General features: G+C 44.4%; 1 protein-coding gene across 2 annotated transcripts in view; it reads left to right on the forward strand.

Annotated features, from left to right (window-relative positions):
• The window catches only part of CFAP44 (cilia and flagella associated protein 44), a 60,556-nt gene that overhangs the window by 1,317 nt on the left and 32,082 nt on the right, over positions 1-27,157 (forward strand). The window contains exons 1-12 of one of the 2 annotated variants that reach the window (XM_019548806.1): positions 1,782-1,856; positions 5,854-6,006; positions 9,052-9,177; positions 11,052-11,223; positions 12,243-12,405; positions 17,879-17,981; positions 18,295-18,511; positions 19,911-20,025; positions 20,548-20,712; positions 23,253-23,408; positions 23,798-23,845; positions 24,613-24,712. In XM_019548806.1, coding sequence (XP_019404351.1) covers positions 1,835-1,856; positions 5,854-6,006; positions 9,052-9,177; positions 11,052-11,223; positions 12,243-12,405; positions 17,879-17,981; positions 18,295-18,511; positions 19,911-20,025; positions 20,548-20,712; positions 23,253-23,408; positions 23,798-23,845; positions 24,613-24,712 — 1,540 coding nt within the window. In that variant the 5' untranslated portion in view covers positions 1,782-1,834. Of the gene's footprint in view, positions 1-1,781; positions 1,857-5,853; positions 6,007-9,051; positions 9,178-11,051; positions 11,224-12,242; positions 12,406-17,878; positions 17,982-18,294; positions 18,512-19,910; positions 20,026-20,547; positions 20,713-23,252; positions 23,409-23,797; positions 23,846-24,612; positions 24,713-27,157 lie in introns of those variants that run through there. The other variant, XM_019548805.1, reaches the window with a different exon arrangement.

The raw sequence follows: 27,157 nt of genomic DNA on the forward strand, positions 1-27,157 counted from the left end.
GCTCTTTCCTGCCAAGGCAGGGGGTCGGACTAGATGATCTACCTAGGTCCCTTCCGACTCTAGCTACTATGAAACTATGAAACTATGAGGTAACAGCCACTGAAGAGATTTTGCTCAAATTTCCCACAAAAATTCACTCATTGAAACTAGGCCTGGAAAAATTCAGTCCAAAAAGGGTATGAAACAAGGGGGTGAGAGGTTGGTTATATCATTAATTGGACCAAAGGCAGCTGAGTGCCCAAAAAGCTTGTCAAATTTTTCTCCAATAAAAGATCACAACCAACAGGCCCCTATCCCCAAACCCTTGCTTCTTACATATTATCCGAACCATCATGGTTATAGCCCCATACCTACCCCGCTGAAAGGTGAAAGTTCTGGAGAGTTGTTATGACTCTGTGGAAATAGCAGGAAACAATAGATTAATGTTTAATAATCTCACAGTAGTGTTAAAGTGATGATGTTGTCACTGTGGTCTACAAATCATGGGAAAGGCACCTCTATCTTAACTATGCAGTTGGTCCAATAAAATATATCACCCTAAGAAATCCTTGCCTCGTCAATACTTTTACCTGTGAGCATTATCATGATCTCTGGACTTGGCACAGGTCTTATCACTGCCAGCTTTGCATAGGGCTGGTTAAAACACTGCCCCCAAGCCTGTGCTTTCAGGAGCTGTGCGACATGAGACCCACAAGAACAAAATGAGATACTGCTTGTGACCCTATGTTGCAAGGTTGTGTGGTACTAAATGCTTTGTCGTACTCAAGGATAGTTTAAAGACATCCAAGGAACTGTAGTAGTATTCAAGCAGAGCTGGACTGGAACCAAATGAAGGGCAGGGAGAGCTCAAGTATCTACAGACTTAAATCTGCTTGCAGCTTTGCACCCAACTCTAGTGTAGAGCTTAATTATAGTTATGCCCCTAGCCATGAGGTGGGAAATGTCTTCACTGCTATAAGAGATCCTAGAAGCTGAAGCTAAGGCAGGGCTATCAGATCTTAAGAGACACCTTGTTTGGTTCACAGGAGACAGTGGCAGGCAGCCAGAGGCAGTGTTTAGAGTGTGTTTTACAAAGTAAAACTATGAGAGACAGAGAGCGCGTTGTAAAAGCACTAAGATCTGGAAGTTTGCAGAATTTTAAACAATTGGTTGTATTTGGGGCAAAAAGTCACAGATTTTTTATGCCTGCAGAAGAAACACCCCCTATCTGTTACACACACATCCTGAAACACACGTTGTCTCGTGCATGTCCTAATGACACATGTCCTCACACTGGATGATACCCACCCATTCTCACACACGTGCCCGGACACACACACACTTCTCAAGTGTCCTAATGACACACGCACAAGTGCATCCTGACACATGCACCTTTCACACACACATCCTAATGACACATACACTTGTTCTAACGACACACCCTACCAATACACACTCATCTTTCATACAAGTGACCTGACACCCTTCATCTCTCACACCAATCACTCCCACACACACCCCCTCATCTCACACAAACGTGCCCTGAAACACACCCACCTCTCACACACGATTCCTAATGACATACACGTCCTAATAACACGTGCACACCTGTCTCACGCATATACTCACATGTCTTTATGACACACACGCTTCTGTCTCTCTCTCCCTCAGTCTCTCACACACACCACCCCCACGAGGCACACTCCACGCCACAGGCTGCTGAGAGCAACACAGCCCCGCCCCACCTCTACGCCCGAGCATGCGCACTGGATCCGCGCCGGCCGGGCTCGGACTCCATTTCCCAGGAGGCGCCGCGGTCCTGCAGCGGTTGCCTAGCAACCAGGTAAACGAAGGGATGGAGGAGGAGGTGGCCGCAGGTACCGAGTGCAGGGGCGGGTGTGGGGGGACCCCCGCGGGGGAGAGGGTCGTACCATTCCGCACCGCCTCAGGGGGGCCCGCCCTGCTCCACACTGCGCCCCCTCTGCAGAGACCCGGCCTCGAGCGGTGCCCTACAGGGGATCCCCCGCCCCTCCTGTCCCCATGGGGTGCCCCGTGCAGGGGATGCCGCCCCTGCTGCCTCAGGGGCTTTCTGAGCTCATTGCACTTTCTAAACTCGGCTCCCCATTACATGCCATTTTTTTGAGTGGGAAACAAGGGTTTTGGATAGTATCTGTAATAGATCTCCTTCCTATCCTGGAGCTTCCATGCATGCGTCTAGCTATAAACTGAGCCGCAAGTTGGTATTGCACACACCGGTGCACTGAAACCACCTGCTGGTAGAGAAATAACCTCCCTGTAGTTATCACAGGTAAATACTACCTTGCCATGAAGGATTATGCTTATAAAAAGAAATCAAAAGACATTGCCATACCCCAGCGGTTCCCAATCCGCGGTATGGGTACCACCAGTGGTACACAGACAACCTGTCAGTGGTATGTGTTAACAGATTTATTATAATTACTTTATGTGACAAAAATTTGCTGGTGGTAGTTAAGGTTGTATCGTTTTAAATTGTCGGTGGGTAATCTGTTAGAGTTTGGGAACTGCTGCCATAAGCAGAATACAGGAGCAGAAAACTTCCTAAATGACAAGGGTCAACCCAGTTTGATAGCCCTGCATATGCAGCCCAGTCATCCCAAAAGGAGTTCTCTCCCTCTTTATCCCCTCTCCCCAGTATCTTTTCTTAAAGCCTTCTCCTGAGCCACGGTGCAAAGGCAGAAGGAAATTGAACTACGGTTAATATTTCATTCACTAGGAACCAGATAATAGTGAACCGACCCCTGCCCCCAGTCCCTGCTGTACATATATATATAAACACAAATGTGCTGCAACTTTTCCTTAGAAAAACTTCAAAAAAACCAACTCCCTGCCTTAAAGGAGGCATGCCTGAAAAACAAGCCCTTCTCTTACCAAAGTTCATTCAGTCCCTGTCTTAACTGATAGCTGCATTTACAATTCGTTCAGTCAGGGGTTGTATCTGATTTCCTAAAAGGGCACAGGTTGCAGGTACTCTTATTCAGAAAAAAGACCTGCATCGTACAGCTACTGTAGGTCTTGTGAAGTTGGGCTCCATCTGATTGTCTTGTCATGCACTGATCGTAGGGAGAATTGTAGGGCCCCACGGGAGACTTCCGTCTGACCTACGGCTGCCTTTCAGCTTCTCTTGACTTAGCTGAAACAAGCTGTGCCTGCTGTTTCTCATGACCACGTTCAAAACTGCTCCTTTTATTACTTGCTGCAGCTGCAGTTTTACATTTCACTGCTATATATTAAGATCCTTTATAAATTGTTCTTTTTATTGCAAGTTAATGAGTAACTGCTGTGTTGGTGTGACCTGTTCTGTGTTTCCTCTTCACAAAAGGCCTGACAGTAACCTTTATTCACACCAACAGATTTTAACAGAGCTGAGGATTTGGCTTATATGACAAAAGGGCATCTGGATGATGTGGAGAATAGACAGTTTTAGCAGCTAATGTCAGAATTGTGCATACATTCTATTTTTATTTAACATGTAAATATCTTATACATATGTAACGCGTAAGCAAGGTGCAAAGGCTGCCTGCTAATGTGGTCTTTCTGACACGGGGGTGACTCTAGCTCTTGGACTGCAACACATGCATAGAGGGTTCATAAGAGAAAGGAATAGGACAGCAGAAGATGGGAATGGGCTCATACTAATGCAGGAAAAGGAGGGAAAGGGGAAAAAATGAACTGGTTGTTGGAGAAGTTTTACAGTTTGAAACAGTTTTACTTCTTTATTATCTATAATGTGTAATCATACAGGTACAGTAATATAACTTACTTAAAAAAGGACGCACAACCCAGAGAACCACTGTTCATAGTGACCAATTATTCTTTCCCTGTACTGCAAAGGGAGAGGTTTGTACAAGGATGCTGTGCCTGAATCCTGTTTGGCTTCTCCATCTTCTTCACAGTTCATGTGACCAGACTCTGGAATAGACTTCCAGCAGGGATGGTGCAGGCACCTCCCTTGAGATCTTCAAAAGGAGACTAGACACACAACTTGCTGAGGTTATTTAACCCTAGCAGTCTTTTCAGCCCAGAGCAGAGGGGTTGGACCGATGATCTCACAAGGTCCCTTCCAGCCCTAAACTTCTGTGAATCTGTGAACCTTTTGTATCCCAGTCTCTGATTAGATTTCTTGTTCATTTGAAGCCCAACCTCTAGGGAAGGGAAAGTGTTTTCCATCTCTGCTGCTGTTTCTAGAGCAGGGATGGGCAAAATACAGCCTGTGAGCTGGATTCAGCCCACCAAGGGATTGTATCTGGCCCGCTGCAGGTTTCTTGGATCTGCCTGGTTCAGGCATGGGAGGCAGCCTGGGCCATGGTATGTGTGGCCAGTCCTGCCAGCCCTGGGCATGTAGTGGTGTGGGGGCAGTGCGGTAGCTGGATTCAGCTTCCTGGCAGCCCCAGCAGTGGTGGCTCACTTTGCCTGGCTGCTGCTGCCAGTTCATCATGCATGCAGAGCTGATGGTGCTGGACAGAGTGGGCAGGGAAGTGGGATCTTCATGGAGACTGATCTGAGTCCCCCATGGGCAGGGTGCTTTTGGCAGGGTGCATGGGATGGGGCCATGGGTGGGTGGGGAGTGGCATCTGGGAGTGGGATAGGTGGGCAGGGCTGGGCCTGGGATTGTGGGGCAGTGACAGTGTGCGGCTGGGGTCTGGGGCAGAGCCATGATCTGCTCCCCACACATCCCTGCGATGAGTGCTGGTTCTATGGGCAGGGATATGTAGGGAGTGGATCACAGCTCTGGCCCGGGTCATGGACCCTGGGCCCGTGCTGTTACTGCCTCATGATCCCAGCCCCAGCCCCAGCCTCAGTCGCCTTTCCCACTCCCAGATATCTCACCCTGCCTGCCCATGGCCCCATCCCATCTGCCTGGCTGCAGATGGTCACCACCTCAAGATTCCAGTCCTGCCTGCCTGTCCCACTCCTGGACTGCTCCCCATCTGCCTGCAGCCCCATCCCACGTGCTCAGCTGAGTGTGCACTGCCCATGGATGTCTGGGCCAGTCTCTATGGAGACCTCGCTTGCCCACTCCATCCAGAGCTCTCTGTTGTGGGCATGGGACAGATGGGCCTGGGGCTGAATAGGATCAAATGACCCTTCCCCCCCATCATGGCCGGTCAGCACCCTCCTTTGCTATACCATGCCAGGTCACAGATGAACCCCCACCCTGCCACACTGTATCGCATTAGCAACCCCTGACCCCCACTGCACTGGGCTGGGTCAGCAACCCCGCCCGGCCCACAACAGATCACCAAAACTCCTTCAGTGGCCCTCCAGTCCAAATAATTGCCCACCCCTGCTCTAGTGCCTCTTGACTACTGTGTGAAGGAAGGGATGCAACACTTCTTCCCCCCAAGTTCTGTGGTTGTGGGGAGGGTGGAGGGAGGATTTCTCCTCTTCTACACTTGTGCCTTAGGATGAATAACTTCCATCATAAACAGCCCCAGAATCCACATATGCTGCTGCTTTAGTTTTCCATAGCAGCAACAGGTTTATAAATGCAGCGCAGTACTATGAGTAATCTAATTATAATCTCTCTGGGATTTTCAATAGCAGCCAAGAAAATGACCAGTCAGATTAATTTCATCTTGCTGCTGTTTGGCAAAGCTGTAAACAACACTGCCCAGACTCACAGGTGGAAGATTTTCTTTGTCATCAAAATTACTAGAAGATTAATTCTTTTTAAGAAGGACAGTTTAAATTCTGCAGAGTTTCTATTGCTTGCACCTGCTTCTGCCCCTTAGGAGCGCTGTGAGCTAGTATTGTAGCGGCCCTATAATAAAAGATGCAGACCGAAAGGAACATGTAGTGATTTGCCTCAATGGCTTGCTCTTGTTCATAAAGAAAAGGAAGACCCTGCAACAGAGAGCCCTGAGGTTGCGGTACCTGGAGAGGAGTTAAACCAACAGGAACTTGCAAATGGAGGAAAGTCAGGCACTTCCAAAGATGCTGAAGCAGAGTTGGTCTCAGAGAAGGTGCCTGAACCCTCAACAGAAGGTGAGTGAAAGCTTCCACTATATAGTAGTATAATATTTTGGTCATTAGATAAGGTCTCCTTTCCAAAGGAAAAACTCTGAACATTATAAACATGAATGTGTAATTTAACATTATGCGTCAAATAAGGGAATGGATGTAGGGTGCTCTATGACTCTTCAGATCCATTTCTACAAACTTTGTTACAAAAGCACATGATTTACTTCATGGCCTCTGTACCTATCCAGAGATTGTGTAAGTTTTGATTTTAGTCAAAACCTTCTGAAGCCACCAGGTTCTCTAAAACTGTTTGTCGGCTAAGTATGGGTGTGAAGTCAGAAATCAAATCAGACAAGCTTGGCATAGCTTTGAACTGCTCTTCTTCATATTCAGCTCATCACTGATTATTACTATAAACACATAATTCTATAAACATTGGGTTCTGCTTCCCTTTTTCTGAGCCTCTCAAGGTGCTGAATAGAAGTTGGTATTATTATTTCTATTTGCATTCCTGGGAGCTGAGGCACTGAAAGGTGAAGTGTCTTACCTGAGGCCACATAGGCAGGCAGTGGCAAGGGCAAGGATAGACAACCCCCCTCTTCCCCCCCCCCCCCCCCCGTTGCACAGATTTTCCTACTCTCACTTGTTGACCCTAACTGCCAGATATGCTTAGTTTCAAAAAATAATAGAAGACTCCATTATTGTGATTGGTTGATTCGCTGACTCTTACACATTTAAGATACCAGCTTCAGCATTGTGTTTACCTCAGTATTGTGTTTATCTAGCTTTTTACATTTAATTAACTTTTTCAGTAAAGAAAAGGGAAAGACACAGGAGGGTAACATAAATAAATAAGATGTTTTCTCAGTAAATTTGTTTTCACATTATTAATTAATCACACATTTGAATGTACATGTAACCTCAGGGCAGGCATTGGGCTTGTGACCAAAGGGAGAAAAACATTTCTGAACCTTCTCAGTACATTTTACATTTATGAGTTAGTATTTAAATGCCACCTTTTGACTACATAGTAATGCTGTCTTCTACTCCTCAGACCAAAATCTTGTATTTAGCTGCACTAATTTGGGCTTTTAAAACCCTTCTCTACCTAAATATCAAATAGGTAAATAGTATTATTACCGTAATACATAAATGTTTACTGAGACCAACAGAGATGAAATACCTGGTACAAATTTACCACAAGACAGTGGAAGGTTTGGAGCTAGAGTTCAAGTCTCTGGACTCCCCATTCTTAACAGGTCTAGAAATATCTGTGTAATTCACTTTAGCTCTTTAAGTGGAGATCCTTTTCCAGTATTATGAGCCTCAAACATTCAGCAATCATTAGACAGGGTCAGTGAGATTTGGTTAAGGATCTTGACATTAAAAGGTAACTGCAGTTTCCACTTTTTTGTCTTTTGGCCTTTCTGCAAACATGGTTTCAGATTTTTCTCTGCATTTGTGGCAACTAGAAGCTTTTTTTACTATTTTAAATGGAAGCAGAGATTCACGATCCCAGGAAGTGCAGCTGTAAGAAAAAATACCCAGTAGTAAAGGACTTGCAGTGAAATCATGAGATATGGCAGCATATGCTATGAGACTTATAACTCTCCTATTAGACCACCTAAAAAGATTAATGAGATTTTTTTTTTATTATGGGGAATGTAACCATGCACACATGTAATCTGTGTAAATATAGAAATATATTACTGACAGTATTGATCCGTCTGTAAGGTGTGCTTTTGTTTTTTAAAGGAGAGAGGGAAAACCCAGAGAAACAGAGATCTGATGAGAAAACACTTGAGAATTTAAACCAGGAGAATCAGGCAGGGCGGGAAAAGTCTTACATATCTAGACTAAGTACAGTCAAAAAGCCTGAGACTGAATCAATTCAGTCTTTGCAGGTTAATCTAAACTGCTTAGATTGAACCGATAAGCAAGTGAACAGACATTCACTTTTGATTCTGGAAATGCAGCCACATGCCTGCAGTGGCCCATGCCAGAAGCTGAAGGGCACTAGAGCATGCCTCCCTGCTCAGCTGGAGCAGACAGTTTCAGCCAAGGCTAGCCCACCCACCCTGCAAGGGGGAGGGAGATTTTCAGGAAAGGTGCAAAGCATCTTGGGATGCTGGGGAACTGTGATTTAATTTGAATCTGGAGAGAATGCTGGAGAGCAGGACTCTGAGATGGCCTGAACTTTCAGCAAAAGGTAGGATGAATTTCCCAAGTTTACAGGGAGAATATATTCCAGTTATTACATCATTTCCCTATTCTCTCAGTATCCCAGTGACATAGTGGTTGGCAGTACATTAAGCATTTAGTTAGGAACTTGCATAGTTCTTAAGACTTTTGCCTTTTTAGACAAAAGTAGTGGTGACCAGGTTGCAATTCATCAACTCCTTACCAGTAAATGTGAATCACCAGCTGTCTCTTTCTCCTCCCTCAGAACTTTCCACCCAGTTCCTCCTTGACCCTGCTCAGTAATGGCACATCCTACAGGAGCTGTGCACTTATCTCCGTGGCCAGAAGTTATCTCTCTTGACCACTTCTCTGACATCCCATGCTTGTTAGACCTGCTTCTCCAGTTGGAGCTGCAATAAAGGCCTTTTTTTTTTTTTTTTTGGAAGGCTGTTCTCACAGCCCTCGGTTACTTAATCCTTTTTAATCATTGCTTAAATTGTTACTGTCGTAGACATGTCTTGTGTAGGTACTTTGGGTCCAGCTGCTATTTCTGTGCATCAGTATATGATGTTAGCATGAAGATGTGGCCTGTCAATAAGCCTGGTGTGGCTCTTCGAGGGTATTTTCTGAAGCTTTGTCACATTATTTCTTGATCTTTCACTTCATTCTTTCTGTTGATGCAATTTTTTTTTCTCAGAATGTTCTTTTCTCCTAAAAATAAAACAGTTCTAATCAATTAAATGAACTCTGAATAACAGGAAGTACATTGCAAGACAGGAGGAATTGTAATGCTTTAGAGCTGTATGTGCTTTATTTTCCAGTCACGGCAAGTACAAGTAAAATAGGTAAATACAGTCTGTTGGAAATTATTGAAATTTTTCTTTGTAGAGGAGAGCAAAAGTAGTCCTCCAAAAAAACTACCAATTGAAGGAGGGATACCACCACCAGAAGGAGAGGAAGAAGGTATAGAAAAGTCTGTGGAAAATAGTGAATCTGATAGTAGCAGTATTATACGTGAGTATTGTCTAACACATGATTTAGATTTAAACATCTTGCTACTTCCTGCATTTTTTGCCTACTGCTGTAAGACATAACGTCATCTAAAGCCATTGCATCCAAAGTGTATTAATTATCTTTCTCTGCTTTTTTTCCCCTGCTGGTGTGCTTTTTGCATTTCACAGCACTAACCATGCAGCACATTCCACTTTTTTCTTTCCACAGTCTCTCTTCACTTCAATTTTTGTAAATCCACAAAAATTGGGAAAGGGAATTCATTTTGAGGAACCAAACTTGAAACTATTTTTTACTTCATTTTTGTAACTGACTGGAATTCACATTGATATTATTCTTTTAGTACATAAAGTATTGATATTATTCTTTTAGTACATAAAGTTTCAGTAAAAAACTGTCCAGAGTGATCTGTCATCAATAAGACTTTGTTAGTCTTCAGGGGACTTCAGGGGACCTTGCCATATGCAAGTAAGCAAAGAACTGAATGTTTGTACTGATTATTTCATATAATGACATATGTGCAATATTTACTGAGGCTATTTGGGTAAATGTGATGTCTTTTATAAGACCAACTGAATAGTTGGAAAAATTGTTCTTTGCAAGCTTTTGGGCTCAGGTGTCCTTCCTGAGGCACCAGGAGAGTCTGGTGGTCTGTATCTACTCTCTATGGTTTGATTAGAACCATAAGCCAATATGCAAAATGCAGGTCTGTGAAATGCAAATGCTTGGCATGGAGGTTTAGAGCGAATAGGAGTTAATAGGTGAGGCAGGTTGGTGGGAGCAGGGAGGAGGAGGGGGAAAATAAAAGAAGGTGACAGAATGCAGCTGGGAAAGTATAGAGTGGTTACCTGGGGTTTTCAGATGGCAGGAAGGTTATACTGTGCCATAAATCCAAAGTCTATATTTATTCCATGATTTTTTGTGTCTAGTAGATTTATGAAGTGAAGTTCATTGGCTTGTCTATGAAAGGTGCTTTGTAAATTCCCTTTGAGGATCTGAGACCAATAGGGCTATAACCAACACCCCCAATATCTACTGAAGCCTTTAACTTGGCTTAGTTTTTAAATCTGAGTGCATCTACACATGCAGTTAATCAAAGCAATACACTTTGGAGCAGTTTGAGCCATGTCAAACTATGTCCGGCCTCAACATCTACATGTAACCTTGGGACAGCAGGAATTTGAGCCAGGGCAGAGCAGTTTATACCAGGGCCACTCAGCCCTGGGCTCTGGGTGGCAGCAGAGGGCCTGCCTAGGGCACGAGAGTGCTGAAAGCATGAAGCCATGTGGCTAGGTGGCAGGCAAGAGTCTGGCCTGTGGCTGCCTGGGCTGACCAGGCACAATTTATGCCCGTGGTCAGCATCTATGGGTGTGTTCAATCTCAGTAAATTACCCCACCATAAGATAGCACTGTACCCTAACTGCGACATTAATTAGATTACGGTCGCCTAATACCCTTGCACATATAAACGGCGATGCTTTACTCCACAGCTAATTAATCTAGTCTGCAGTTAAGTGCTTATGAAGACATGACCACTGTGACCTAAACATCAGGTTGAGTTTAACTAAAATTGTTTCAGTACAATTAAGATGGCAAAATTTAAGTTCAATAAAGATGAATTATCTTACAGATACAGAAATTTTATCCTGTGCATATAGGGCCTTGAAGTTTCAAAATGTTCTTATTTTGCAGGAACATTTGTTGTAAACTTAGTGGAGGAATTAGTTTCTTGCGAAGTTAGCTGATGCATTTTTGGATGTGGAGTGCCTATTACTTTTCTGAGGAAAGGAAAGAACAAGATTCCACTTTTGCAGTTAAGTATAAACATCAGTATCATATGTAAAACTTTCCCATGCATTCCCATTTTTGAACTATAGAGGAAGATGTGGAGGAGCCTGAAGATACTGAAAAACATCCAGAGCAAAAACATAAACCTGAGAAGCTGGAAAAGAAAATCTCCGAAACCTTCTTCTATAACTATGAAGATTTGTGTTCACGTCCATTTGTGACTTCAGACTCTGGGATACCCAGTAACCTTCTTGTTCTCATGTATCCTTCCTGTCCAGCCTTGTGTGGACCAAGAACTAGGGTTTTCATATATGGAGTAGTCAGGCCTTTTCTTACACTAGTACGATATAATCAGATGTCAAAGGTCCATCCAGGCTTGACAGTTTACTGAGCTAGTGGGGTTAACGCAGGGTAGTTTCTGTAGCCAATGGCATGCATAAGGGAATGACATGACCTGTATAATATCCAGCCACCTTTGATCCCCACGGTCAGCTGAGGAGTGGCATTCAGGATGAGTCTCAAGCTCATACCTCTGAAGCAGTAGTGAGAGACCTTGACTTCTCTGTTACCACATACCCTATTTCCAAGACATCTCCCATGAAAATGTGTGTTCATACACATTGATATAGAACTGGTGAGCTTGAGGTCTGAATTGTGCCAGTCAAGTTTAAATTCACCTTGAAACATAAGTCTAGAGTGTTGATCTTGAAGGCACTTAATACTGGGCAGAGAGTTTACCAGCATGAGTAATTTTTATAATGGATTATTACGTGTCCCACCCTAACATGGCCATGCAGGGAAATATGGAGAGTAGGAAACAACCTTGCCTCTCCACATTGCAGATCTGCAAAGAGTTACACTTCTTTGTAATTCTTTGCAGAGGTAGAGGCAGTGAGTGAGTGTAAGACATTGCATTGGTTCTGTGTCTTACCTATAGTTCACTTCCTGATAATTTGATCAACTTCTTATATTCCCTTTGGAAAAAGAGCATTAGGATACCAATTACTTGGGAAACCATAGAGGATCTGGATAGGCCAGCAAAAGCAGATTGTGCAATGGAGTTAGAAGGATGGAAAACCAACCTTTTGAAGGTTTCACTTAGGTTTTCCTCATTTATAAAATCTTGTTTTACCTTAACTCTATACAGTCTTAAAATAAATCTTGACCATCCAAATCAGTATTCCCATCCATGTTTCTTCTGGTATTTTTATTGTTATTGCCTGGAAGAAATAAAAGTAGAAATCTGGGATGAATTATTTTCTTTAATAAACTGTTGTCAGACACTCTTTTGGTTATGACTGCACCAGACGGGCAAACTTGCAGGTGTTGGATAGTCAGACACTGCTCTACATAGCTGGCAATCAACTTGTACTCCTAGTCATGAAAACTAAATATCAGAGTTACCTCCGGAGCAGCAGTGGTGGAGGGATTGGTGTGATCACGGTATGACTTTTTATTTCCTACAGAAGAGATTGTTTTCTAGAGGTTACTCATAATAGTGAAAACAGCTTAGGTGTCTTAAGGCTTTCCAACTTTGGTGTGGCCAGGGGCTGCATGCAACACTAGCATGCAACCCCCATGCTGCAGATAGCATGGGCTATACCCTAGGGGAGTGGGCTCCTGGGATCTACCCCTATGTGCACACAGTGCTGGTGGCACACAGCCCCACAATATCTGCCCCACACTATATGGGCAGCGCCAGAGGTGTGTGGCTCTGTGACAGGACCAGCTCCAAGGGTGGCTGTAATTCCCCCTAGTGGCCAAATTACCTGTTTCTCAGGTCTTCAGGGTAACTTCCTCACTGTCTGACTTGATACATCTTGTAGAAATGCTATTTTATGTTGGGAGGCTGTTTCCCAAAGTCCCTGAGTATGTGCCCCCTGGGCCCATGTGGCCTAGCTGATTGGGCCCTGTTGGCCTATCTCCATACCCTCAGCATTAATTTGCCTTAGGGGCATTAATCATGACCTCCAGCCATTCCCATAGTCATGCCCATGTCTAGCATGTACCACTCCATTATTTTTTGTGGGACTTGCCAGCCCTGTCTGCACTTTCTGCCTGTTGGGCACTAATCATTTTGGCTGAGCCTTGGCCTTCTTCTGATCTTGGCTCCTTTTCTCTTGCTGAGACCCTTAGCCCTGGTCCACTGTCTAGGGCTGTGGCTCCCTGGCCTCATTGCATCCCTGCCCTATACAGGACTTAACACAGAGTACCCCCTTGGCACTCTGCTGCATGGCCTCCAAATTTCTCCCATGGCTACAACCTGGTCTTCCAATTATAAGCCAAGACACCAGCAAACTGCTTCTGTTGACTTGACATAAGTCAGATCAGTGCTCAGGATCTCAATATTACACTGTTAGGCGGGAAAGTATGACACAAAATTATACACATGCACACAAACTACACATACAACACTATGGGTCCACACTCACATGCACATACACACAAACATGCACTTCAGTGGTACTTGTGTGTTAACACTAGGAGTTACCTGGGGTCACTTGGTGCCTGGGGTTATTTGGGGTCACTTGGTGCCCTGGGGTTACTTGGGGGCAAAAGAAAATCCAGGAGACAGAGGAGGTGAAGAAGTAGAGCCAGGGGATCAAGCCCGGGCAGCAGAGAGAGAGCTGAGCCAATCAAAGAAGCTAGAAGGAGCAGCAGAGAGGTGAAATGAGGGGTGGTGGAGGAAAAAGCCAAAAGTTGGAGGAGGAGGAGGAGGCTGGGAGGTAAGGAGCCGGGAGAGACAGAAGCCGGAGGCTGCAGGGGCCAGAGAGAGAAGCCAGGTGGCAGTGAGGGTTAAAAGATCAGAGAGCCGGGATGCCTAGAAGTGGGGGAACTGGGAGGCAGAGGGCAAAACCAGGCCTGAAGCTGGGATGCAAGTTAGGGTTGCAGAGAGCTGGGAGGCAGAGGGAAGAACCGGGGGAAGCTGGGAGATGGTGGGTTTAAAAGATCCGAGAGCTGGGGAGAGACAGAGAGACAGGAGGAAGGTCAGAGGGCAGACAGCAGAGATTGGAGCAGGGCTAGGAGATCAGTAAGACAAAACCCAACTCGGGGTTCCAGAATAACAGTTTTATTAAACAGGCAACATGCTATACAGCCCATGAAGTTATTGGTTCACACACATACACACAAACTCTCTCATACACCCTCACAATGATAGCAAGAGAGGAAAGGCTTAATGGAGGGATTGAGGTCAAGGTGTGCAGGGACAGAGCTCAGGTCCCTTGCTTGGGGGAAGAAAGCGGGTGATAGCTACCTATGCCAGGCTGAGAGTTGATCCTCAATAGCCAGTTGGGGTCTTCTCCAGCAAGGTGTTGTCCAGAAGGGGTCACCGGCAGGGCCTCTGGGTGGATAGGTGGCGTGGCGTAGTGTTGGTCCAGATGAAGAGGGCATCTCAAGGAGGTCACACTCTACCACCCCTTTTATAGGGGTGGGCTACCTGTGACTCCAATGGGCAGGACATGCCCAGGCAAGGGCCAGCACTGTTCAGATGAGGTCATACAGTTCCAGGTGTCCTCATTGTCTGGTGGGATACAATGATGGGGTTGCTGGTTTCTATTCTGTTCTTTGTTTCCATGTTACTGGTTTCTTGGAGGGTCTTTAGCTTTCAAATATTGAGTTTTGTCTCTGGACCTGGGAGTAGGTCTGTGGCTACAGGGAGAGTCAATGCAAGGCAGTGGTCCATTTGCTAAGTTGATGGTCCGGTCGTTAAGTTGATGGTCCGGTCATTTGGCAGGAGCTATTTTTAGGCCTGCTGCCATTATGTCTCAAGCACCCTCATTCACTCTTATTCATCCAGGAACCAATTTACATAGGAGAGGTAGATAGGAGTTACGGCTGCAACACAATTACAATAGGGTATGCCTGGGCAGGGGACACGAAGATGGAAACTTAACATTACAAGATGGAGACTTGACATTACTTTGGTTAACTTACAGGAACAGGCCTAAATCATACAATATCAATATAAAACAATAAAAATCAATACAAACATAATAGGAATATAATATAAACCAGTAAAAATCAAAACAAAAATAACAGAATACTATTTACAATATAAAAAGGGGCTTGTCACAGTAATGGAATACAGAAACTTAGCTTATCTATGGCTACTTATAACTACTTATAAGGGATAGAGAGGGCAGAGAGAAAGTCAGAAATGGTTGGGGAAGGGGAGGGAATGTATTTTTAAGTAAAAAAAAAAAAAAAAGTAAAACTAGGGGTTTTGCTACACTTCCAGCTAAAATCAGATATCACTCTGGGTCACTGACCCCCAACTCTTCATCCTTCCCTCATAGCTGTCTCCTTCCAGCCCTTATGGGCCTGCAGGTACATCTACTGCAGCCTCTCTCCCTTGGAGCACCTCTCCCTGCAGAGGGCAGGGCCAGACTGGCTGCTCCCATTCAGGAGCTGAGCTTCTACCCCTCTGGGCACCATTCTTCTGGTCCCATGGCTTCTCCACCATACACAAGTGTTTCCCCTTAGCCCAAATAAGCCTCCTGCTCCTGCTGTCCTGCTGTTCCCTGGCAGCTCAGTCTTTTCCTCTGAAAGTGACAAGGGCAGAGGCTCCTGTTACAAACCCCCCACCCCTTGTCAGGTGTTTCCCAACCAGTGCACCAAATGTGATAGAACCAGCCTCAAGGGTGGCCATAATGCACCACTTGGCACATACTCAAGGTTGGTCTAAATTAGCTATACTACATAACTTCTTGGGTTTTGGCCTGCACTGAACAGGAGCGAGCAGGTGGGGTTTGCTTCTCCCTGGCTTATCACACAGGCATGGCTTGAGTTCCTCAGTGGGAGATTTCCATAACTTCTGCTGTACTATGGCATGCACAAAATAGTAAATAGCAGTATTGATTAAAGGGTTGGCAAGAAAGTATAGTCATCTTAAATATCTCAGTCAATCAATGTACACTACCTGACTTGGGCAGAAAGGTAGCAGATTCATGTCTAGGCTCCAGGGTACATTACTAATGTACTCACAAGATCTGATGAGCCATCTGGAATTCACTTTTTGTGGTTTTAATGTTTTAATTATTAAAGTGCCCTGGATAAAACCAACTCTTTTTGTTCAATATTTCCTCTCTGCTAATTACACTTTATACTAGTTTAATGTTTCATCTATCCTAAAATTTGGAACTTCAAATACATAGGTAAATGAGAAATGCAGCCCACAAAAGCTTGTGATATACATACATAATGCATACGTGTGTGTGTGTGTGTGTGTGTGTGTGTGTGTATTATCTTTTGGAGTCCCACAGCTAGTTAAATGGCCCTGTGTGCTATATTGGGCATGTAGGGCCTGGTGGAAGACGGGCAGAGCACAATCCTTTTGCACTGAGGCAGGCAGAGGTGGTATAGTCTGATCCAGGTGGAAATGGTGCGGGACTGATCAGGGTGCATGGGGACCAATCCAGGATGCACAGGACCAGGGCAGGCTGTGCAGGGTCTGATCTTGGTGAGATGGCGTTGGGCCCAGTCCTGATGCCTGGGTCCTGATCTGACCTGTGGACCAGCTTTGTGCTATTCATCCACACCACAAAGCCAAAAGGTTGAGCACCACTGTTTTGTAAAGTACAAATCTACCCTGCCTCTAGCTTGATTTTAGCTTTTGTGGGTCAGATCCTGAAACAGTTATTTTGATTTTAGTAGCCTTTTACCCATGACTAGTAGGCCTATGCGAATAGGGAAGTATTCGATTCGGATTCAGATTCGGCTGATTTAGAGGACAGTGATTTGATTCAATGATTTGAATCACTGTCCCCATTCAAGTCAGCCACATCAGAATCAGAGAGAGCCAGCGAGAGGCAGGCACAACTGGGCAGCTGCAGGTTCTCCTGAGACTCCTCCAGCTGTGCCTGCATCTCCCCAGCTGTGGGAGCTGCAGAAGAAGCTCCCGCGGCTGCCCTGCATTCCCTGCCTGGCCCAGCCTCCTGGAACTTAAAAATAAATAAATAAAAAGCCCTGCATTCACTGGCTGCAGCAGTGGCAATTAGGGCATCTGAGGGCTCGTGGCAGAGCCCCTCTGCACAGCACGTGGCAGCAGGGAGTGCCTCCCCAGCTTGGCACCCGCATGGCAGCTGTCACATCATGCAGGTGCAGCACAGCATGGGAGAGTGCCACATGCTGTCTGGGAGCTGGGGTGTATCTACCTGTCAGCTGGAGCCTAGCACCGCTCAGTCCCAGCAACCCCAGCAACTCCAGCTCCCAGACACTGTGTGGTGCCCTGCCAAACCACACTGCACCGCAGCATGCGGCAGCTGCCATGAAGGTGCCAGGCAGGGATGGGGGGGTGATCCCTGCTACCCCCCTACTGCCCCATGGCGTTGGAGCGGGGAGAGCTCTGCCACAAACACCCAGAGCCCCCAGCTGCCTTGGCTGTGCCTGTCTCTCCCTGGCCAATCTGAATCTCTGAATCTCTCTGAATTGGTTCAGAGGCTTCAGATTCAATTTGGACCTTTTAATGGGTCTCCTGGTTTGATCCTGATTTGGAGATTTGGCCGCCGAATAGGGCCAAATCGCCTCCGAATCGAACTGGCAACCAAAACTTTGCACAGCCCTGATGATTAGTCCCACTGATTATTGATAGTATTCCACATGAGTAAAGCTTTCAGAATCTGGCCCTGTGCTTCTCTGTTACATTGTAAATAATTCTTAGAGAATCACATCAGCTCTTTACATCTTATCCACATTTCCTTTCTTCAAAAGCAGAAAAAGACATTATTGTCTCAACAGTTGTTCAGGAGGACATGGGCAGGTGGGCGAGGTGCAAATGAGATGTAAAAAAAGGCTTATGCATGGTTGCACAATTTATGTCATGATTCTGCAATATGTGTGAAATATAACTCAATATTGAGTTGAATACTGCCCAAGAGAACAGGAAAATATCTAAGAGGGTCTTTGCTTTTTCTAGGTACACCCTAGTAAGCAGTATTTTGCAGTAGGAGAAAAAGGAAGGAAACCAAACATCATCATCTATGAATATCCTTCATTAAGGCCCTATAGAATATTGCGAGGTATGTTACCTAGGACTGCTTCTCCAATATTATGTGGTCAGGGCAGTGTGTATAGACTCCAGCAAGTGGAGTAATGTCACATTTTTAGGTTTAAAAAATATTTTTAGGTACTTGAAATGAGGGTAAAGACAGTTGTCCATGATTGTCTTTGCATTTTGGGGTATCTGAACATTTTCAAACAGCAGCAATAGCCAATTGGTGACTATTAGCTGCTGAAACAGTAATAATAATGACAGCAGGAGCGGAGATTTCATTGAGCTGCCTGTCCTACCATTCTCTTTTTCTTTCTTTTTTGGGGGGTTTGTCCTTCCAGGTGGGACAGAGGAAGCCTACACATTTGCTGATTTCAACCATTCTGGCACCTTACTAGCCAGTGTTGGTAGCAGCCCTGACTACATGTTGACAGTTTGGGACTGGAAACAGGAAAAGATTGTGTTGAGGTCCAAAGCTTTTTCACAGGATGTTTATAAGGTCACATTCTCACTTGAAAACGAAGAGCAACTAACTACTTCTGGAACAGGACACATCAAGTAGGTTTGCTTAATGTGCTGAATATGAAGTGCCAAGAAAGTCATGAATCCTACAAGATGACTGATTAGTAATGATAACAATAATTGCTAACAGGTGAAGACCAATGGAGAATGCTGTTCCATTTAAGAATAATAATGGCAATGATTAAAAGCTGTTAAGACCATACAGACAGTCAGGTTGCTCAAATAGCTTACTTTTTGGTGCCTTTGGTTTTTCCAAGAGGTGATAGAAGAATTTTTACTATTGACCATCCAAAGTGCATTTGGAGTGGTTCTTGGCCAGCCTGTCAACTAAAAATGGAGTAAAAACTTTAACCTGTTGTGAGGCAGGGCACCAGACCCTGTCCTTGTTCTGTGTCTGAACACTGCTCAACACAATAAGGCCCAATAGCCTGACTGGGATGCTACTGCAGTACAAATGACTTATAAAATGATAGCAGTGATTATTTTGAAGTCCTTTTGAATTTATAGGAGAATCAGATTTATATCCCTAGATCTCATTTTGCTTCCAAGTTGGATCTAAAGCAAGAAAAGAGCTTATTTTCCATATCCAGATCAGATATGTCCAAAACCTTTGAAGAGTTTATCGATTGATTTCATGTAAGATTTCCTCCACTTTGAGTTAAAGCATTTTGGGAACACTTTGAAAAAGAGCCATCAGATCTATACTTGAGCCTTAGCACAATTCAGTGTCGAACCCTGAACCCCAACCATAGTTAAAATAAATGTGGACTAACTATGACCTAACTATAACTATTTCTAATTGCAATAAGAGAGGTCAGTTTCTCTATAACTCATTTTTCCTAAGATACTTCTGTATCTGGTGAACAGTTCTGAATGTTTAAATGTAGCTATGGACCTATAGGACCAACCTGTATGCTCATGTAGATTTATGCAATCCTACCACAGTCCTTGGAGTTATGCAGAAAGTGTTTAACTGTGTATATATTAAGGGTATAAGCATGTGAGCATCTTACATTGAAGCTCAACTAGAGAATAGTAGGCTTTTCTAGGTAAATGTGGAAAATACAGCAAGACTGGATATATACATTGGTTTATGATCTGTTTTAAGTGCACTGAACAGGAGCGAGCAGTGGTTCCCCATCCTTCCCTGGCCAAGCCTTTTCACATAGGTTATTTCTGGGAGTTGGAGGGGAACAGTTTTGGGGAGTTAAGTACTTCTATAAGAATGAATGTGGATATAATAACATTTTCTCTCATTTAAAAAAAGCAAATACAAAACCTCATATTTAAAAATAAGTAAGTTTACATACTCTCCACCTATTGGAGATATCCACTGGACATATCCCCATAGGGTTACCTTCTAGACTGAGAGATACTAAAGATTATGTTTAAAAAAAACCCCTGTAACCCAGAAGGCTCTGTTTCCTATGCTCAGGTTCTGGAAGATGGCCCACACCTTCACTGGCCTCAAGCTACAGGGGGCATTGGGCAGATTTGGTAAGACAGCAGTGACTGACATCGTAGGGTATGTGGAACTGCCTGATGGGAAGGTGAGTCAGTAAGAGGTGAACCTGTTTACTACTGCTCCCTTGCAGGGGCTGCTCCAGAGTCCAGTGAAACCAATGGGAGTCTTACCGCCGACTCCAAAGTGATGTGTGGTCTGACAGTTTAATCCAGTCTCACAGTTAGCCCCCATAAGCCAGTGTAGATCTTAAATTAAAATAAGATGGTTTACTTTGTAACCATTTAAAAATATCAATTATTATCATGATTCCTGGACAAAAGAGACTTGTTATCTAAGGCTGCTGTGCTGAATGCTGTAAACATTAGAACAAAACAAAAAAAATGCTAAGACTATTAGACAAAAAGAAACCCCAAACCCTTAACCATCCCAATGGTCCTATAAGAGTTCAATCCCCTCACCATTTATACATTCCCTAACAAATGCTTATGTCTCAACAAGTGTAGCAGTTCCTGTTTTTCCAAAAAGAACCTCTGGTATTAGTCTGCCAGGAATGCATGTACATGGATAGCTTATAAGATTTCTGTATTTTTCTTCCCTTGCATTGAAGGTGATCTCTGGGTCAGAGTGGGGCAACTTACTCCTTTGGGAAGGGGGCCTCATCAAAGTAGAGCTCTGTCGAACTGGACGTAGACCTTGTCACAGTGGCCCGGTTAATCAGCTGGTTCTGGATGAGGGTGAACTGGTCACAGCTGGAGGAGATGGCTATGTCAGGGTGAGCCTTTTTGTAGTAGTCTGGATACAAACTGGTGTATAGGGGCTTGCAAATGTTCATAGAAGACAATAATCTTTAGCCTATCTTAGCTAGTTTATGGAGGGAGACTCCGGATCATTCAATATGAATTTCTAGCATAATCTGGATAAAAACTGGAGTCTTTCTACGGTGTTGGCCTTTGGATTGGACAGTATTAAAAGACTTCTAACCTATGCTGTAATGTGTCAGTATAAATTTCAGTGATGATTCTAACAAGTTTCTTTCTTGACCAGTCTCTAACATATTTTTTCTTATTTGTAACTTGGATTTATGTTTGTCATTTTCAAGCTGTATTAATGTGTTAGCTAAGATTTTAAAGGACAGTGGTGTTTGAATGCAATTTTCTGATCATTTTGACATTCATTTAAATCAGTTAGATTTGTGTAACTAACCAGCACCTATGCAATTTTTTATCTCAGAGGCATGTATTTCAATCAGTTAATAAATCACTGTCTATTTTAAAATAACAGAACACTCTCAATTTAAAATACAATCCATTAGAAATGAGCTAAAAATCATTTCAGGTTCTATGCCTGCCTTTCCTTCCACCTGCTAGTATTTGGGAGTTTTACACATTTTTCTTTTCTTTTAGGAAAGTATTCTTCTTTATTGTTGATAAACCCCCAAAAATGGGAAGTTGAATGAGTATTCAGTGAAAGAATGAGTATATACAAAGCTCAGTTTAATACTGAAACAGCAAGGAATACAACAATGTTATTTCTCATATAATCTTTCCGTTGTAGAATATCTAAGTGTCATTTATATCAGTGCATTTCAGACAAGACTTTTTTCCCCCCTTAAAAAAACTGATATTATCCCATTTCATAAATTTTAGCTGGGTGAATAGGTGGTAGACTAACAGCTCTTGAAACTGAAATCTGCTTGTTACATCTGGAGCAGGCAATGGCAGTGCAACCTTTTCCAATATTTCTTTTACATTTCTTCCATCAATACACTATCTGGAGGAAGCAGATACTTTGTTTCCCATCATTTTCAGGTGATGAATAGTGCCAGTTCATAGATTCATAGATGTCAGGGTTGGAAGGCACCTCAGTAGGTCATCGAGTCTGACCCCCTGCCCTGGGCAGGAAAGAGCGCTGGCATCAGATGACCCAAGCCAGGTGCTTGTCCAGTCTCTTCTTGAAGATCCTCAGGGTAGGCGAGAGCACCACCTCCCTTGGAAGCCTATTCCTGATTCTGGCAACCCTTGCTGCAAAGAAGTTCTTTCTAATGTCCAACCTAAATCTGCTGTCCATCAATTTGTGGCCATTGTTCCTAGTTACTCCAGGCAGTGCCCTAGTAAGTAGAGCATCTCCTATTCCCTGCTGCCCTCCCCTGATGAATTTATAGGCAGCCACAAGATCACTTCTCAGCCTTCTCTTGCGAAGCCTGAAGAGATCTAGGGCCCTCAGCCTCTCCTCATAGGGCTTTGCCTGCAGGCCTCTGACCATACGCGTGGTCCTCCTCTGAACCCTCTCAAGATTCTCTGCGTCCCTCTTGAAGTGCTCCCTCAAAACAGTACTTCAACTGTGGCCTGACCAGTGCTGCACAGAGAGGAAGCATCACCTCCCTGGACCTGTTTGTCATCTATAGTAGACCCCCACTACCAAGTCCCCCCGACCCCCTTGTATCCTAACTCACAGTACCTCGGTTTGTCCCTCCTCTGATTCCATCTTGATTATAGAGGATATATATTGTTTTTTAACATAGAGCACAACCCTCACACCCCTTTTTCCCCTACTCTATCCCGTCTGTACAACCTGTAACCCTCAATGCCTACTGCCCAATCATGAGTAGGGTCCCACCAGGTTTCAGTTAGTCCAGCCAGGTCAAAGTTGTTGCTTGCAAGCAGGAGTGCAAGTTCCTCATCCTTGTTCCATATGCTCATAGCATTAGAGTAGAGACATTTAAGCCCCCTGACAGGTGCTCTCGGTATCCCCATCTCCTGATGTCTATCGGGCCCCTTAGTGCTTACCTTAGTGCTTATCTGAGCTGATCGTGGCTCACTGATCCTAGGTTTTCATTATCCTCTTCTTCCCCATCCCCCAATGAACCTAGTTTAAAGCCCTTTGGAGGAGATCAGCCAACCCATAGGAGAACAAAATCTTACGTGTAGAAGAAAGATGAAGACCATCTCGTCCCGGGATCCCTCTTTCATGGAAGTGTGGATCGTGGTTGTAGAAGCCAAAACCCACATGATGGCACCAGCTCTGGAGCTGCAGTTGTGATTGGCAGGTTGGCAATTTGGGTGCTATGATATTTACCATTTTGAAAGTCAAATGAGGTCATTTTACATAGGCTACCAATGTTTGCTGCTTCTCATCACGGATGCTGATTGCATTCAAACTAGCCATGTGGAGGGAAATGTTTCTATATTATACGTATGGAGCTGCCACTGGTTTATTGTTTGCTATATGTCTATTGTATCTGTTAATGTGAGTTATGTTGACATCTGGACAGATGAAAGCTCTGCTAGTATTTTTCCTTTCAATTTCATGAAGGTATGGGACTTTGAAACAATAGACACAGCCGACTCTGTAGACGACACTGGACTACTAGAGATGGAGCATATGAATGAACTTCTAGTTGGCAAGAATGTCAACCTGAGCTTCATGATGAAAATCCATGACCATGGACAACCTGTTTGGTATGCCCAGGTAACACATCATTTGCATTTGTGTCAGCTCAACAGAGCAATATATAACAAGAAAGGTGATGATGCAGTATGAGAGGAAATCTACTGTGAAGTAATCTGTTGTTTTTCTTTAGAATTACTATTGTTTCCGCCTAGAGTAGTAAAACACTGGGGCCTATTTTCTGACTTTGAGAACCAAAAGGAGAAAGTGGAAATAGGATAATCAAGCTTTAATACCATGAGCACCTGGTCTGATTGACACAATTGGATTCTCTGAAGCCCAAATTCTCTTTCATACAGACCATTCGAAAGTTTTACTGACATTTGTAAAGAATGTTTGTAAGGAACTGGTTGAATTTTTATACTCGGTTTGAAAAGACATGCAAGTATTAAATGTTTCTGTTTCTTTAGGATTCCAATGGAGCAATCTGGAAGCTTGATCTGACTTTTTCAAATGTCGTAAGTTTTATTTTCCTCTTCTGCCCCCTGATTTATATACTTCCCTCCTAATAGCATTTTATAATTACAATAGACAGCTCCGCAGTCCTACCTTGAACAGTTGAGGATTTAGAATTGTGACCAGATCTTGTTATAACTTATTTTAACTGCTTCATCATTTACAGTTATTGACCAGGATTTTAAATATTGATGGAGAGGGTCATTTGACCAGAAAAATTAAAATAAAATACTTTAAGGGTTGCCCCAAAGCAGTTGAAAACTACGGGAAGACTCTTGTTGATTTCAGTAGTCTTTGAATAATGAAAACTGAAGAATTAAACTGCAAAGCTATTATGGCAAAAAGTGATGTATAAAGTACATTATGAAGATAGGAGTATATAGAGAAACCTTTTTATAGAGAAGACTTTTAGTGGCCTACCTGGTTGTTGGTTTAAAGTTATTTTCTCAACTTCTGGAAGAGTAGTTTTCAGTTATGAAATTTCTTTCCCCAACATAGTGCTTCTTACTCTAATATGATTCTGTTTTATTTTTATGTAGACACTGCCAACATTTTAAGTACAGGTGCTTAATATGCCTGTAGAAATTTGCTCATGACACCATTGTGAAACTGTATTCATTGGCATCTATTGTATGCACAGACTCCACGTATTATATGTGCACGATATGTGTCTGTAGAGACTGTAGAGTTCCTCTGAGGTATCCATGTTTAAACGCAAGGCTTATAATGCCTCACACAGCAAGACCTCTTTCCTTGTTTTATTCTGTAGACTCATGATCCAGAGTGCCTATTTACTTTTCATTCTGGGAAAATAGAAGCAATGGATGTGTCTCCTGTCACATACCTCATGGCCACAACTGCTCTTGACCGTAAGTACAGCTTTTTTCTCTCTTTCCCTCATCTCAAGTATTACGTTTTAAGGGCAGGGCTGTAGCTCTGACCCATACTTGAGAATGACGCTGTTTGAACTGGTGTGGATTTGAGGTGGATGTGTCCCTTTACTTTGTAAAATTTAGTCATTTATTCCTGGGACAGTGTCCTGAAAGATAGGACAGATCATTAATGAAATAAAGTGCCAGGTGTATCAGATTTTGATAACTGGGCTTTGATAAAAGACATTCTCAAAGGGAAGCTTTACAAGCTTTTTTCATTAGAAGACAATGACTGAAAAGATTTCGTATTCAAGGCTCTGTGGGACAATAATGATTATACCAGCTTTTGTAATGCCCTATTAATACCTGTGCCTTTCCTAGCAGTTGCCTGTTATCAGCAAAGAGCTTGTACCCAGCTTTGGACACTTATGTCTCTTTTATAAAACTTAAAATATATATATATGTGTGTGTCTGTACAAGCTTTCATACTTAGCATTAGCACTGGTTAGTGTGAGAGAAGAAATGTTGGCCAGGACATTAGCATCACTTGTGCTTTATGGCCTTTGACATGTCCTTATCAGCTACTAAGAATGCATTTCTCTGCCTGAATACTAAATTTCTACCAGCTGAGTCTAATTGGCACATCATCAATGCTAATTGACATAGAAGTTTTTGCATGTGAATAGATGTCTCCATTAACTCATTAATTCCAGCTAGAATGAGGCTGGTTATTAAACAGATTAAAATGGGGAAGAATCCAGATAAGCATTTTTCTTAAAGCCATATTCAAGTCTGTTCACGTCATATTTTCCTAGACTGACAGCATAGGACTTTACCTTAGAACACATCTGGGTACAGACAGATGAAACAGTTATGCTAGTATGAAATGAACTGGTATAAGCCGTTACAACGTGGGTTCATCTACATGTGCAATAAATGTGAAGCAATCAGCTCTGGAACAGTAAACTACTGCTGGGCTCAGCATCTACATATCCCCTGGGACATTAGCAATTTGACCTGGGGCAGAGCAGTCCCACCCTGCTAGCAAGCGTTGGGGGTGGAGGGTGGTCAGCCTTCGTCTCTGGGTAATGCCATTGAGCAACAGAGGGACTGGCTTGAGCATGAGGGTGCTGAAAAAGTGAAGTCATGTGTCTAGGTGACAAGCAGGAGTCAGGCCCCTGGCTAGCTGGGCTGACCAAGTGCAATTTATGCCTGCAGGCAGTGCAAAGGTGGATTAAACTTTACTGGGGCCCTGGGAAAATGCAAAATTGGAGGCCATCTCCCCCGCAGGAGCTGGACCCCAGGGGAAGAGGGGCACCTTCCCCTCCTGTTGCTGCTGTTGCTGCCAAGGGCAGGGTGGGCCTCTATGTCTCATGGGGGAAGCTGGGTGGACTTGGCTGGGCAAGGTGTGGGGGGGCACATGCCCACCTCTCCCCACTGCTTCCCACCCCCACTCCCCTCACCACGGCCGGAACAGAGGGCAGTGGGGTGAGGGTGGATGTGGGCTGCCTGCTGTGGGCTAGGGACTCTCCAGTCTGCTGCTGTTGCCCATGGGGGCACTCTCACTCCCTGTCATGCACATGGACCCACACATACACATACACACCATATGCTCATTCACTCCCTGCCATGCACATGGACACACATGCTCTACTCTCACTCACTGTTTGCACATGGGCACAGACACAAACACACTTTCCCTGCCATGAACACACACACACTTTCCCCTTATGGGACCTCCCCTCATCCCCCTCTACCTTTCCAGTTGATCCCACTGAGGACACTTCTCCTCCCTGCTGTGCCGTGTCCCCAGCCCTGAGGCTTTCTGGGGAGGCGGCGCGTGGGGGGTAGCAGGGAGCAAAGCCCTGGGCACAGGGGCACAGGGCATGGCAGTGGGATGTGGGGTCTACATTGCAGCGCTGCCTTCTTCAGCTCCTTTCCAGTGTGGTCAACTGTGTCTGCAGCCTGGCACCATAGCCCTGCAGCGCTGTCATGTAGCAGTGGCCACTGGCCCGGCTTTTGCTGTGGGTCAGCACCAAACCACAGCCATGTTTGCATGGCCCTGCAGCCCACACCTTGCAGCGCTCCCTCATTGAACCAGTTCAGCACCTCCTCGCAGGCTAGGTGGTGGCAGTAGGCAGGCGAGAAGTTGCACGCTTCAGCATGTACCACCAGCTGCTGCAGCTTCACCATGGCCTGGTAGCTCCACGCACGTTGCTAGCACTGGATGCACCGGGGTACCTGTGCTGGCTGCTCACCCCCTACCCATCCACCATCTAGAAGCTCAACTTGCCACCCCCACTGTTGCTGGGTGGTCATAGTGTGCCGGGCCCTTGGGGCAAAGGCAGCAGAAAACCCCAAGCCCACAGTGTGCAGCCTGCATCTATCCCATGCACAAATATGGGGGTGCCCATGCCCACCCCCAAGCCTTCCCTGGAGGAT

This window comes from Crocodylus porosus, unplaced genomic scaffold (genome assembly GCF_001723895.1).
Source record: "Crocodylus porosus isolate Cpor-Errol unplaced genomic scaffold, CroPor_comp1, whole genome shotgun sequence".
Classification (NCBI taxonomy): Eukaryota; Metazoa; Chordata; order Crocodylia; family Crocodylidae; genus Crocodylus; species Crocodylus porosus.